The following is a 16,476-nucleotide window of genomic DNA, read 5'->3' on the forward strand; positions in this document are numbered from 1 at the left end:
AACTATTCTGAAACCCTGGTGGCTGTTTACATTAAGACTAATATTGCCTTAAATAAAATCTGAAATATTAGTAAAAAAGAAAATCAAAATGCAATTGCCTCTTATTGTAAGGTAATATCATAGATATGATATGAAAGATGCCTGCTTTTCATATTCTCTCTGCTCTATCATAGTTCAAAATCAAAGAATGATAGAGAGATGTTCATCACATTAGCAATGATAAAAACGGCATTTGGGCACTGAATTGGCAGAATATAGGGAAGCGTAGTTTCAAAACAGTAAAACAATAAAATGAATAAAATTAAAAGATAACTAAAATAATAATTAAAGATAAAATCCTTCTGATACACAGCTCTAGATATTCTGTGAGATACTAAACATCTGTGTTGTTTCCATGGAATTTTCTCAAGGAAGAATTCACATTATCTACTTACTGATACATTCTGGTAAAGGTTTGTCCCACTGTCCATTTGGTTGACATATCAAAACTGAAGATCCAAATAAGAAATATCCAGGATTGCAGTCATAGAATACCACAGTGCCATAAGTGAAATTTCCATGTTCTATTTTACTTTCTCTTTTGGAATTGGCTGGAATTCCAGGATCAGAACAGTTCACCACTAAACAAATGACAAACGATAAACTTTGAAAGGTATGTTTGGAATTACATATATATATATATACATATATATATATATATATATATATATATACACACACACACACAGACACACATAGATTTCAATTAGAAATTTATAAATTTAGTTTCAAAGGTAAATTTAATCAAACAAACCAAAGATTCTAGGAACAAAATCAATACATGGGCTATCTAGATAATGAAGTGAAATCTGTGTGGTTGAAAATACAGAAAAAAGGAAAGCGTTTTTGCGAAAATATTTTGAACACTAGCAACTCCATAAGTACTATCCTGAGTACAGAGATAAAGAATGATACCTTTTAAGGTATAGTTAAGCCATAAAAATGGTAGAAAAGTAATAATTTGAATGTATTTTATCAGACAGTATGAAACACATCATACTTCTTTGCAAAATGGAAAACACCAAAAAATTCTCTTTAATCTGTTTCTATAGAGAAAAAAATAAATAAATCCCCGGTGCAAGTATCATGGTAATTCAGGTCTCAAACATAGTTTTTCCAAAAATATGAAGACGATAAATACCAAAGGTAAGTTCCATTAATTATGAAGCAAATCACAGAGAAAAGTGATCTTAATGACTTTTTACTTGCAGCCATAAAATAGGTTCAAGATAATAAATATAAGCAGTTGAAATAAAGCCTGCCAGTTTTAACTTTTTAAAAAATAAGTTAAAAATTAAGGGGAAAAAAAACGTTGCTAATAAGATGACATCAACATTAAATCTTTTTGTTTTGTTAGTTGAAAACTCTCTACCGTTCTGCCGAAGCTGTTTCAAACGTTATCATCGATGACTATGCAGACACATTATTACCATGCTCTAAGCTGATACAGTCAGACTTTTACCTTTGCATACTGGAGGAGGATGGCTCCACTGTCTGTTGGCCTGGCACTGTGCCTTTGTTGGCCCTTGCATAAGATACCCAATATTGCAAGAGAATGTTACCACATCATTAAAGTTGAATCCATTTCCACTTGTTCTTCCATAAATTGGACTACCAGGGTGACCACAGCTAACAGCTAATAGCAATGGGTAGGGGGAGGGAATAAGCACAAAACAGAATATTTGGTTATCAGTTATAACATGACAATGATACTTAATCATTTCAAACAATGTAGAAAGAAGTCCACTTTTATGCTAAAATATATTTAAAGTACTTTACTAATGCAAAGGAGCAGTTTAGAATGCCAAAACAGTCTAATATAATAGAAACATTATGTTAGAAAATAGACAATTATTGTGATAATTTTACGCAAGTGGTGCAGAGATGTTTAAAAATTTCATGGTATGTTTTCATTCTCTATTTTTTTAGAGAAGAATACTGAAATTCAAGAAAATCTGGGAACGACTGAAGTTCATGCCACTAGTCAGTAGCAAAAAGAAACGAAACAAGTGATTTTCCTTTTCTAGATAAGCTTAAGAATTGAAGACACTTGGAGGCAGTTTTTTGTATTTAATTTTGAAATAGTTTATATTAATATTATTTATGCTAGCAATTTTTATGAATAATAGATTGATAAGCAAAGGTGTGCTTGAAGAATAATTTAATGTGACTACGTAATATGAACAACAAAAAATGATGTGCGATGTTGTATTAGAATGCTCCTTAATATCTTGAGATAACAATATTTTTTACATTCTCTTAACTTATCAATCTTACTGGTTTATTTTCTTAACAATTGATGTTTGATAATCTAGCACAATTTTGGAAATAGTGGTATCAATTAGATGAATTATTTAAATCCTTTTACTGTTGGAGCTCTATTCTAGATTTATGTAGTGCTGGCTTTTCTTGAACACTCTGTATTTCTATGAACTGTTTTATTGCATCATCTCACTCTATTAATAGAGCACCTCTAATAACCGTACTTCATAATCGGGCACAGTGAAAGACCACGGTCACTTTTAGTACTTTTGAAACGACCCCAGAGCAATTATTTTTCAGTATATTGTTAATGTCAACTACTCATTTGGAAATTTAACTGCATCTTATTCTTGTTAAAATTTTCAATAAACTAGTTTTACCCCAAGGACTAATTTTCATTTATAGTCTGAATTATTCAACAAGAAAAAGAGTGGTGTTAGTTGGCTAGGCTTGAATATAAATGAAAGGGGGAAAATATCCAAGACAGATCTATGCACAATATTGCTGCCTTTAAATCATCAGATAATCAGTATGCGTGTGTGTGTGTGTGTGAGTGTGTGCACATGCACATGCTGATGCACACCTTAGAAAAACAATTAATTGTTAACTATGGGCTCTATTATCCTATTGAATCTCAACTCACTAAAGTATTTTCCATGAAACTAGAACTCTAATAAATTTCTATTGATTGGATAAAAATTTGACAATGCTGGAATTTATAAATATGGATGTAATTAGTCACAGAATAAGTGAAATATATTCTGTGAATTCACACTAAAAGTCCCATGCATTATTTATCTGAAGTTTTCAAAATCTCTATCATAAGATCCCATGACGATTACAATTACAAGATTTTTACAGTGTTTATTCTCATTTTATAACACCAATCTTAATATAAATGCCAATAATTGGGGATGGAAATAATTATGAGAAAAAAACAAAAAACACATTGATAATTGACTTTAAGGTCCAAAATAGGATAGATTGTGATGTGAAACACTAGGGATTCAGTGAAGTAAGAAAAAGTAATAAAGTTATCAATATTCAACTATATTCTTACTTTTGTAGTATAGTAGTCATCATAAATGCATAATGGGGAAAGCTATACCATACATATAGGAACCACAAAGAATCTCAGGTATATTTAAAGAATAATAATAAAAAAGATATTATTTTAAAATTCATTTTATTCTTTATGTGTGAATTCACATCAAATTAACTTAAAAGATAGATGGATATTTGTTGAACTCATGAGATATTTTATTAAAACAACTCCAAAATTACATATCGCTATACAATTCTGCATGAATTTAAAAACAGTGGAAAGAGTGCTTTAAAACAAACTTTTAAATAAATTTGAAGTATTTCATATAATATTTTATGACAAAACACTATAATTACATTAGCTGTATATATGTAATCTAGATGCATTTAAAAATATGATGGATGTTGAAGCTAAAAGGGGCCATAATGATAAACACTTTTAACCATTCACTTTATATATAAGGGAACTGGAGCCTAAAGCAATTAAATGAGTTGCATTAGCTCATGCAATTAGCAGTGGAACTGAAATGAGAACAATGGCTCTCCAGATCAAGCCTAATGATTTGTTTCCCCACTAATTTTACTCCATCAGGATCTGATTTTGATGTGACAGCTATAGCATCAGAATTATTAGAAAAAATTTATCCAAAGTATTTTCCACATAAAAAGTTCGGTAGTATCACATCACGACAGTATTGATGCAACTGCACGGTGGGCTCAACAAATTAAAATCCTTATAACTAAAAATTTGTCGAGCATGTGCCTTCCTTATAGGAATATACATTCCTAAATATTATGTATTGATATTAAAGACCTGAATTGCTGAATTTAATTTCTTGCCTTTATAATAAAATATAAATAATAGACATTCTAATATTTTCTTCCACTTTCACATTGGATGGTTTTATATGCTCCTGAACACAACCCACTTTAAAAGACTAGTGCACAGCAGTATAACAAAATGAATTGTGAGAATTTAGTTTATGTCTTCATACTTAGGTATACATATGTATACATATATTTATACATATACATATGTGTGTGTTTTTCATACTTAGGTATATATATGCATACATATATTTATACATATACATATGTGTGTGTTTAGATGTTTTATCTAAGAAAAAAAATTATTAGTACTTGCATGAGGACAGAGGTCTCTCATTACTTCTGCCATGCTTACTTACGCACACAGGATGGGAGTTGGCCAGACCAATTGTGATCCTGTTGACATATTCGCACTGAAGAACCAATCAGTCGAAAACCAGGATTACATTGATAAACAACTGTGTCTCTGTAGCCATAATTTTCTCCAATGACTTGACCATTTACAATGAGTTCTGGAATTCCACAGTGACCCGCTAAAATGGGTCAGAAAGTAATATTTTGAATATCATGATCTAAGTTTTATTTGTGTATTTATAAACATATACAACATTACTAAACTTTTAAAGTTTACTTAGAAGCATTCCACAAACAATGCAAACATGATTATATGACATAAAGATAACTATAAGATACTCAGCGAAATGCCAAATATTAGGGAATTAAAAGAAAACACTGTTAGTAACACTGGCGTCTAGAAGAAATAAGAAAAAAATTTCAATCTGTATAGAAACAAAAACATAACATATCAAAACTTGAGAAATACCGATAAAGAAGTGCTTCGTGTAGAAATTTATAGCATTAAGTGTTATTTCAGAAAGACCTAAGATTCCACCTCAAGAAGAGAAAAAAGACAACCAAAATAAAGAAGAAAACATTGAGCCAAAGACAGAAGGATATATTAAAGACTGTTACAGAAATCAAGGAAACAGAAAATAGAAAAACAACAGAGAACATTACCTAAGCTAAAAATTCTTTCTTTAAAATCACAACAAAATTCTTAAACTCCTAGCTAATTGTATCCACACACAGAAAAAGAGAGAACAGAATTACCAATAACAGGATGAATAAAGTGATATCACTACAAGCTTACAGAAATTAAATCGATGAGGAAATATGAAGAAGAGCTTATGCCAATACATTAAACAGTTCAGAAGAAAAGAACAAATTCTTTGAAAATCATATCATACCACAAGATAAAATAGAAAATATGAATAGTCTATTAAAGCATTTGAATTCTTAAGCAAAATCCTTCCCACAAAAAACACTCTGGTTCAGATGTTTTCATTGGTCAATTCAATCAAACATTTAAGTTAAAAAGAAAAACAAAAAACACCAAATTTACACAGACTCCTTTAGAAAATAGAAGAGAAAGGGTCACTTCATAACATGTTTTATGAGATGATCATAGTCCCAATAGTAAACCTGGAAAACACACATGAAAAAACTAATGTTTCATGAACACAGATGCAAAACTCCTTAATAAAATTTTAGAAAATCAATGTAGAAACATACTAATATCATGATTATCTGGGGTTTATCCAGAAATGAACAGTTGGTTTAAGATGGAAAATCAACCACTGTCATTTACCATAGTAACAGAGTAAAGAAGAAAACAATATATGATTATTTCAATACATGAAGGAAAAGCATTTGGCAAAATTCAGTATCCATTCACGATGAAAACTAACAACAAATTAGGACTTTAAGGAAACTTTTCAATCTGATAAAGACATCTGTGATATTGTAATTCACAACAAGAAATATGTATTTGGTCTTGGTCCCCATTTCTGGCAGGCTACAAGAACCCTTGGAATTATGTAAGCGACCAGAGCAACAAAAGTGTCTTTTGTTATGTTAATGAAGTGACTTTTGGCCCTCACCTAAGGATGTGGGCTGGTTGCCAGTGGAGTCCAACCTGTGATTACAAGGTTGCAACTTTCAGTCCCACCCACCTGACCTGGAGAAGGGAGAGGGGCTGGAGGTCAAATTAATCACCAATGGCCAATGATTTAATCAGTCATTCCTATGTAATGAAGCCTCCACAAAACCCCAAAAGGATAGGGTTTGCAGAGCTTCCAAGTTGACGAACACATGGAGATTCAGGGAAAGTGGAGCACTCAGAGCAGGGAAGCTCCAGGCACTTTCCACATACCTTGCCCTATGCAGCTCTTCCATTTGACAGTTCCTGAGTTACATCCTTTTATAATAAACCCATAGTCTAGTAAATAAAATGTTTCTCTGAATTCTGTGAGCCACTCTAGCAAATTAATCAATCCAAGAGAGGATTAATGGAAACTTCTCATTTACAGCCATCAGAAGCACAGGTAACAACCTGGGCTTGCAACTGGCACCTGAAGTGGGGGAGTGGGGTAGTTTTGTAGGATTGTAGTCTTAACCTGTGGAATCTGATGCTATCTCTAGGTAGACAGTGTCAGAACTGAGTTGAATTGTAGGACTCCCAGCTGGTGTCCAAAGCATTGCTTGTAGTTGGAAATTGAGTCTCAGAACACCAAAAGGTATCTCAGAAAAACCACCTGCTAACATCATATTTACTTATGGAATATTTAATTTTTTCCTTCTGGTATAGGGAATAAAACAAGGATGTCCACTCTCACCTGTTCTATTTAAAATTGTTTGGTTGGTCCTATCCAGGGTAATACAAAGGAAGAAAGAAAAAGCATAAATTTGGGAAACAAAAAGTGAAACTATTGTAAACTCAGATGACATATATGTAGAAAATCCTATTTCAAGAAAATCCTAAAACTAATAAGTGAATGTATCAAGTTGCAGGATACTGGATAAACATTTTAAATAATTATATTTTTATATACTAGCAGGAAATAATTGGAAAATATAGTTAAAAATGAACAACTTCACTTACGATAGTGTAAACACACTAAACATTCTGGGGAATAAATTTAGTAATAGACATACAAGATCTCCATCCTAAACACAAAATATTCCCATTGCAAAAAAAAAAAAAAGTAAAGAAGACCTAAATAAATATACTATGTTCATGAATTGGAAAACTCAACATTGTTAGATGCCAATTTTCCCCAAATGATCCATAGATTCAATGCAATCCTGATTATAATCATACCAGGTTTTATTTAAACACAAAAATTGATAAGCTAACTCTAAAACTTACATGAAATTGCAGAGGACCTAGAGTATCCAAAGTTATCTTGAAATTTAAGAACAAATTTAGAGGACTTACAGGCAAAAATTTTAAGACCTTATAAAATCTATTCAACAAATAGTGCCAGATATCCTTCTGGAAAAGAAATAAACCTCAACCTTAAGTTATAACATATACAACAACAAATTAAAGATAAATCAAAGACATAAAAGTAAGACAAAAAACTATAAAACTTCTAGAAGAAAATATGAAAGAAAATCTTTGTGACTTATGGCTGAGCAAAGGTTTCCTAAACAAGGCACAGACAGTAATAACCAGAAAGGAAAAAATAAGATAAGACAGACTTTACCAAAATTTAAAGTTTCTGCTCATCAAAACATCATTAAGAAATGAATAGGCAAGTCATAGGTTGGGAGAAAATATTCATAAAACACATAATGATGGGTCCCGTTCAATGGAGTAGTGGTCTAATTTGCGTGCTCCAGTTCGGCAGCCTGGGGTTTGTATGTTCAGATCCCGGGTATGGACCTACATACCACTCATCAACCCATGTGGAATGTGGTGTTCCACATACAAAATAGAGGAAGACAGGCACAGATGTTAGCTCAGGGCCAAACTTCCTCACCAAAAAAACTCAAAAACCAAAAAAAAAAAAAAAAACATAAGGATGAAGACCTTGCAACCAGAATATATGAAGAACTCCTACAGTTCATAATACAAGGCAATTTAATATAGAAGATACTTCACCACTTCACAAAGGAAAATTTACAAATGTCCAATAAGCCCAAGAAACTGTACTACATCAGTAGTCATCAAGACAATGCAAATTAAAATCTTGTAAGATGCCTTTATGCACCTGACAGAATGGGCAAAATTAAAAGACTACATGCTGGCGAAAACATGAGACAACCAGGACTCTTCCAGGAATTTTACTCCTGAATATCCACGAGAAATGAATGCATATGCCCACAAAAAGACTTTTACATGAATATTCGTAGCAGCTTTATTCATAATATCCCCAAACTGGACAAAGCCCAGGAGTCTATCAACAGGGAATGGCTAAAGTGTGGCATATGCATACAATGGAATTCTACTCAGCAATAAAAAAACCAAATTACTGATACACACAACAACATGGATGAAAGAGAATGAAAGAAGCCTTACGTGAAAGAATACACAATTCGGGATTCTATTCATATGAATTTCTAGAACAGGGAGAACTAACATGGTGAAAACATCAGAACAGTTATTGTCTCAGGGTGAAGGGGAAGGAAAGCAGAGGAACTCTGAAGGGCCAGGAGGAACATTTCTGAGGCAATGGTGATGTTCTGTAACTATAGAGTGGTTTGCCTTACAGTGGGAAACACTTTTGTCAAAACTCATCTAGCACCGTAAGATATGTGCATTTCATTGCATATGTATACATTTTGCCACAATAAAAGAGAAACAAGGACAGTAAGCCAATATTGAAATCTAGCTAACAATAGGTATGCTGAAATGTTTAGCAATGAAATGTACTGAATTCTGCAACTTACTTCAAAATGCATCAAAAACTAAAATGAATTGATGGATTGATAGAGGTTTGGAAGGATGCATAGATATGTGATGAGCAAATATGACAATATGCTAATTGTAGAATCTCGATGGTGGGCACATGGGTGTTCGCTGTCAAGTCTTTCAATTGAAAAATTCATAATAAAATGCTTGAGAATGGGAATGAATGAATTTTTTATATTTAGAAAAACAATTATGAGCACATTTTAGTGGCCATTCTAAGCCAAACGTGTCTGGAACTATAAGGACAAGTTGTTTTCAAACATGAGACTAATGACTGGACTACACGAATCCTTAAGGTCAATTCCAAGCATAAAATTCTAGGATTTGTTTCTGTGGCAACTGAGCTTTCATCCTATCAACATTCTTTTGAATATATATTAGATGTCAACACTATATCCTCTGCAATGGATGATGATGTTGTCTTCACAGACTGAGAGGCACTGTTTTCTTATAAATATTCCTTTTATGCCTTGTCTCTCTAGAGAAGAGAATCAGGATTCAAATAGGTGAATAAAACCACCCTCTACATACAATATTGAATAAATAATATACGATATACAATAACAGTTCACTGGGGCATTTTTGTAGTTGTTGTTAGTGCCATTGAATCGATGCCAACTCCTAGCGACCCTGTATAAAGAACTTGCCGGGTCTTTTTGTGCCATCCTCTCACCTTCCAGCTCTATATTAGACACTGCTCACATAGTGCCACAGTAAAAGAGAATGCTCACATTTTGCCACTCTTCTCTTCATAGAGTTTTCATGGCCAATTTTTTCGGAAGTGGTAGCCAGGTCCTTTTTCCTAGTTCGTCGTATTCTGGAAGGCACCACTGAAACCTGTCCACCATGGGTAACCCTGCTGGTATTTGAAATACCAGTGACATAGCTTTCAGCATTCCAGCAACACACGGCTGCCACAGTGTGACGACCCACAGCTGGGTGATGTGGTTTCCTGAGTGGGAAACGAACCCAGGCCATGGCAGTGAGAGTCCTGAATCTTAACCTCTAGACCATCAGGGCTAGCCCATCAGGGCATAGATGCCATAAGATATAGCATTTAAAATTTAGTTTACATGTATACTTTCAAATTTATAAGTAAACTAGGTAATCTGTAATTGAAATCTGCATAACCAAAATCAGCTTAGGAACTATTAAGAAATATTGTATTTGATCCTATATTAACATATAAAGATTTAATTTATTTGCTATTTTCTTTTCTATAAATAGTCTTAGAGTACATTCGAATATATGTGCTCCTATAAAGACACCTTTGTTGCGGGGTTTCCAAGTATACCTATTATACAAATATTCCTGAGACAGCATGGCCTCCGAACCATGCCTGGGAACCAAACACAGGCCTCTGAAGCAGAGCACACAGAACATAACCACTAGGCCATGGGGCCGGCCCCCCAAAAATGAATTTTAATGGAAACTTCTAGCTATACCTTTTTAAGTTTCAAATAATGATTGCATTGCCATTAATATTTTCAAGGTTATTATCAAAACAATATGTATTTAAATTGCTAAAGGACAGACTTTTCTGCTGCACGTTATACTCTTAAATAGCAAATTTTTAGAGACAAAACACTGTACACATTTTTCAATACTCTGTTCATAATAATCAGTAGTTTTTGCATTAGTAAACAAAAAGATTATGCCTTGTTCCCAACAGAGAAGTGAATAATTATTAGAACAATTTTCCTTATATCTAATTCAATACTTGCTGTCATATCTTGAAATCATTTTAGAGAAAAATAAAGCATAAATCATACCATTCTCTTATTATTAAAGAAATTGTTGAAGTCTTTGAAAAAAGAGGTAAAGCATAAATGGTGATATTCTTGTAATAATAAAAGGAGGGGGGTCCGAAGAACTAGCGAGCTCAGTTTCTTTTACTGAGGAGTTTTTCCCAAGGGAAAAAAGTTTTATTTAACTAAAACCAGGTTTGAAAAAATATATTTTTACAGTTTTAATAGAAAGTAATATTAAACTTGTTGAAATCTTAGGAAACAAAAAGGGAAAAAGATATTTAAATATGAAAATTGTTTTTCATCTTTGGTCATTAAGCAAATAAGTGAAAGGAGAATTGACTACAGTTTGAATGAATTAACTGCTTCAGTGATTAATCCAGCTGAGTTTGCAGACATATAATTTTAGCATTTAGTTTTCACCTTTTTATTTTCACCATGCCTGGAAGAAAATGTGCCTCTCCTTAATGACATAAGATCCTTGTTTGGAATAATAGTTGATTAACTTTAAGAGTTCTCTGTTTAATAGCTTTCCTACTATGAAATATTGTTAAAGTTAAATATTTTCTGGTATTTAGCATCCTTACTAAGTGAATATAAGTTGTCATCTCATATCATACAAAAGGGTTGCCTCCTTTCTAGAGGGAAAAAAAAAGTTTGGTTAAAATGATTTAAAAATCTGTACCTAGGCATCTGGTTTCAGATCCACTCCAAAGACCTGAAGAAAGGCACTCCCGTACAGCGGAGCCCACAAGCATGAATCCCGAATCACAGGTAAAGATGGCTGTCGAGCCATATGAAGTTTGAGTTCCAATCTTATTTCCATTTGGAGGGGTAGGCAGTTCTCCACAGGAAATAACTTGAAAAAATTAAAAAGTAAAAATGCTTAAAGACAGTCAATACACACTTGTACAAAATCCTGCTTTTCACATTTTGAATTTCTTATGATTTGACGTATGTACACTTGAATTAAACATTTGTAAAATATATTTGAATGAGTGTGAAAATGTAGAGAAAATAGACATAATTTAAAATGTATCCCCTTTGAGTTCCCACAAAACCTTCTAAGTGACAGTGACATGTAATGAAGCTATTTTCTTGGCATTTTTTTTGCTTAGCTGACCTGGTCACTCAGCAGGTTGTAGTGAAAAAACCCCACAAGATTAAAGGAAGGATAATTCATTAGTCCAGAATCTTTCTCTGACTTATCAAGTGATACTGGGCAGTCCCTGTGATGTTCACCTGAGCCAATGTTTACTCATCTAAAACAATGCTAAGATAGTAATTACAATTAGTTTTTGTGCAGACTCTCCAGTTTATAAACAACTTTACATGTGAAATGTCATTTGATTCTCATGAGAATCAGTGGATATAATTATATTTCACATTTTGTTTGTAGGTTTTAAAAAATTGATAAAAGAGATTAACTGATTTTCTAGGTCATTCAGAACCCAGCTCTTGTGAGTCCTTCTAGAATAAAAACAATAATGGATAATGTTTATTAAGTGCTTATTTTGCACCAGACACTATCACTAGAGCTATAACTTACGTAATTCTCAAAACAACTTTATGAGGTAGGTGCAGTCATTATCTAATTTATGCACTAGGATATGGGCACAAAGAAGTTAAGTAACTTTAATAAGTTTACACAGCCTGTAAATAGCTAAATCAAAATTTAATAATTTTTTCTTTTTGATGAGGAAGATTTGCTCTGAGCTAATATTTGTTGCCAATCTTCCTCCTTCTTTGCTTGAGGAAGACTAGGCCTGAGCTAACATCTGTGCCCATATTCCTCTATTTTGTATGTGGGATGCTGCCACAGCATGGCTGACGAGTGGTATAGGTCTGCACCCGGGATCCAATCCCATGGACCCAGGCCACAAAAGCAGAGCATACCAGACTTAACAACTATGCCACTGGGCCAGCCCTAAATCAAAATTTAAACCCAGCAGTCTAACTCCAGAATCCAACACTTAACTGCCAGCCCATAGTGCTTTATTCTGACATCAGCTCTGGCTCTCAGCTATAGGCATTAGGTGGCCATTAGACAGACAAATAGAAATTTTGCAAACTTTGAATAGTTGCATATAAAGTTTAAAATATACTGATTGTTTTGAATTAATTCCCCAGTAATCCTCTGAGGTAGCTATAATATTTATAAAATAATACTATTATTTATTTTAATTTAAAAGCTGAGGAAATGGAATAGCAGAAAAATTACTATTCTTTCCTTTTTCACAATGAATTGCAATTCTTAGAGTCCTTGTCATTTCCCCATTCATACCTATGGCCAGGAACCTGATCTTACATATCATTCAAACCCTTCTACATAATAGAGGATCAAGCACAAAGGAATCGGACAAACATTTGTTGAATGTCTGATTAAATTAACGTTTCTGTTGTAGATACTTTTTTCCTAGTTCCTTGAAACATCCCTATTCCATGTGCCTTTTTAATAGAATTAAACTGGAAGAACAACGAGGCAGAGGAAGACAGTGTGAGAAACTGAAAGAATAGGGCAAAGATTTACAAATACAGATGCCATATTTTTAGAGTATCAAATATAATTTAGATATCTATTTTTGAGATTTTAATTCGACAATACAATTATCTTATAAAAAAGGGCAACTCCAAAATTCTATGGTTATATAGACATAGAGAAAATAAATTGCAAAATAAAATATAAGTAAAATAATCCTAGGTACTTGTGTGCTTATTACACAAGGACAATTGTCCGCTACGTTAAACTTCTTAATTAAGATCTTATTTAGGCTTCTGATTCATTTATTAGCTTACTTATAAATTATGAGTGTGTACGCCATAAATGCTATAGAGTTGTCTTGGATATGAAATAAAAGGGTGAATTCTCAGCCTAGCATATTTCCTAGCACAAAGTAAAAACTCAATAAATGTAGTGAAGAAAGTTCAAAGGAAGTTCAAGATATTTCATTTGAATATCCTGTTTCAGTTAGCTTATCTACATTAGACACTGGTCATTTATATCATAAGAATGCATGGAAATAGAATGACTTAATATGTTCAATTTGATTCAATAAATATTTATTGAGCTCCTGCTGTGAGTCAGGTTCTAGCTGATATTTGCAATATGTCATACCATTAAATCTTAATAATAACTATGAGATAGGTATTATCATAATTTTCTAAGTTAAGGAATTTGGGATCATAAAAAATAAACATCATACAACATAGTGATTAAAAGCCAGGGGCTGTAGTCACATTGCACAGGTTAAATTCCATTTCTCCACCATTTATAGGTTATGGGATGTGTAAAATGATTAAATCTGGCACTCAGTTTCCTTTCTGATAAAAAGAATATAACAATATGAATTAATTTATAGAATAAGAACTAAGGAATAAATGCAATAATATATGTAAAGTGCTAAAAGCAGTGCCTGCAAATTATATGTATACAATAAACATTATCTTGCTGTTGTAGTAAATGATAGACCTAAAATCCAAACAGAGGATTTCTGAACCCAAAGCCTATGCTTTTTTCATAATCATTTACTAATACAAAAAAGTTAGAAAATTTTAAAAATGTAATGAGAATAAATGACCTTTTTTAATAATGTTGTCTCATTACCACTCAAGTGAGTTTGGAAAAGGAAGTGATCAAGCAATTCAATCAACAAGGATAGCTTATGAAATAAGTTTAGCAGGGTATATACTTACTTTGGCAATATGGTCTTTCATTTCTCCAACTCCAGGTACCATTAGGAAGGCATTCAATAGAAGCAGGACCTAGTCCATGATAACCAGGGTCACAGCTGAAAACTACCTTGGTTTTGTATTCATAATGGGAGCCATTCACAATTCTCCACCTTCCATGTTCCAAAGTAAAGGAATTGATGCTTGGACATGTAACAACTATGCAAAAACCAAGACCATAAATGCTAATAAGTCAGTCGTGTCTGTTTTACTTCTTAACTATATTTCATGTCTCTTCCATTGTTTGCATCACCATTGCCTTAGTTCATTCACTATTGTGCTACACAAGGTCCTTTAGTGTTTGTTTTTAATTTTTTTTCCATGTCAATCTTTTACACTTCCCCCTAGCTCTATGCTACTGCTGGCAGTTCCTTGAACATGTCCTGCTATTTCACACTTGAAAGTCTCTGTACATATTATTCCATCTACCTAGAATCCTTATTGCTGCCTTACCTCTACTCTCTTTTTCTTTTTTTTTTTCATTATGCTCAAGTTTATTCCTTAGTACAAGAGGATATGAAATACATTTTAGCAGTGAATCATTCCAATGACAGTTAATTGTCTCTTTTGTTTGAAGCTTATAAGAAAGTATTCTTTTCTCAGCTTTATTGAGGTCTAATGATAGGATGTGGAAAAAAAGGAACCCTTGTAAAGTCGGTGGGAATGTAAACTGGTACAGTCATTATAGAATATATACAAACAGCCAGTTTGGAGGTTACTCAAAAAATTAAGAATAGAATTACCGCATGATTCAGCAATCCCACTTCAGGATATATGGAAATGAAGTCAGATCTCAAAGATATAGCTGCACTCTCATATTCATTGTAGCATTAGTCTCAACACGCAAGATATGAAAACAACCTACTCTTCTATTTCTTTAGGAGTTCTGGAAGGACTATATTTTGAGGAAATTTATTTTATTAGAATGGCCTTTTTATGCAAGAGTTGTGATATAAACTTTAGCTAATTCAAAACTTTCTCAACATTAAGATAAGTAGAAGAATTACTTAGATACCTATATTAAGACTGCAAATAATTTAACAACCCTCATTTTAAATAAAATAACAGACAAGTTGAAATGTTAGTATTAAATGAGAAGAAATAAGTAAAATATAGAGAAAAATCAAAGACCTTATTTAAACCAATATTTTCCAATCCTTTTGCTACAAAATATTTTATCAAAATTGTTTCCTTTCACCATTATATAATATTCTTTTACCTATTAAAATAGTATTGACAGCAATGGGAAATATTCTAAATGTAAGTAACATGAAGGATATTGACAAAAGTCAAAAGTTATGTATCATTTCAGCAGCATCATTTATCCTTATAAAAATCAGAGTTGAATGTACTGAAATATAATTTGACTAATACAAACTTTAAAGATTTTATCAAGGACCTGTGTATTGAAAACACATGTTGATCGATGGATGACTTTTTACAAAATAATTGAAACTTTGTAAGGTAAAATGAAAAGTCACTTTAATTTTCTGACATAAATATTGTGTAGTTTCTAAAAATGAGTAAAAAGTGCTTATACTGTCTTCCAATTCTTCACAGTACAAGAGAGCTTAATTAACTTTTATTTCCCTCTTAGATGTCACACTTCACTTCAGGGATTAGTTCTAAAATTTGAGCACCACATAAAATTTCAAATCATATAAGATGCCAATAGAAATAGAAGTGATGAAATTTCCTTAACACACATACCAACACAGCGAGGGGTCTTGTTATGATTGCTCCAAGTTCCATCTGATTGACATACGGCAGTGGTAAGTTCCTTGGATGACAATCTATACCCATCATTACAAAAATAGGTAACTCGGGTTCCTACCAAATAGTCTGTTGTTAGTATTCCTCCATTTGTTGGAGCTTTAGGAATCCCACAGGAAATTGCTAGAATAAATATATACATATGAATTCATAGAAACAGAAAAATACTTATTAGATAAGTCTCTTAAACTGTATAGCATATAAAACTATTTGGGATTTTATTAATTCCTCTGAAACAATTTCAGAATACCTCATAAAAAAGCTTTTCTGAACCATAACTTTTTGAATATTTCAAAC

The 16,476-nt window shown here is 32.6% G+C and overlaps 1 protein-coding gene across 7 annotated transcripts in view; it reads right to left on the reverse strand.

The window, feature by feature from the left end:
* CSMD3 (CUB and Sushi multiple domains 3) overlaps positions 1–16,476 on the reverse strand; it is a 1,172,992-nt gene that overhangs the window by 60,493 nt on the left and 1,096,023 nt on the right. For all 7 annotated transcript variants that reach the window (XM_070630871.1, XM_070630869.1, XM_070630875.1 and 4 more), the window contains 6 exons: positions 16,117–16,302; positions 14,371–14,565; positions 11,363–11,536; positions 4,533–4,706; positions 1,502–1,675; positions 435–620 (listed from right to left, as the gene is read on the reverse strand). In XM_070630871.1, coding sequence (XP_070486972.1) covers positions 435–620; positions 1,502–1,675; positions 4,533–4,706; positions 11,363–11,536; positions 14,371–14,565; positions 16,117–16,302 — 1,089 coding nt within the window. The remainder of the gene's footprint in view (positions 1–434; positions 621–1,501; positions 1,676–4,532; positions 4,707–11,362; positions 11,537–14,370; positions 14,566–16,116; positions 16,303–16,476) is intronic.

Source organism: Equus przewalskii, chromosome 8 (genome assembly GCF_037783145.1).
Source record: "Equus przewalskii isolate Varuska chromosome 8, EquPr2, whole genome shotgun sequence".
In the NCBI taxonomy this organism is placed as follows: Eukaryota; Metazoa; Chordata; class Mammalia; order Perissodactyla; family Equidae; genus Equus; species Equus przewalskii.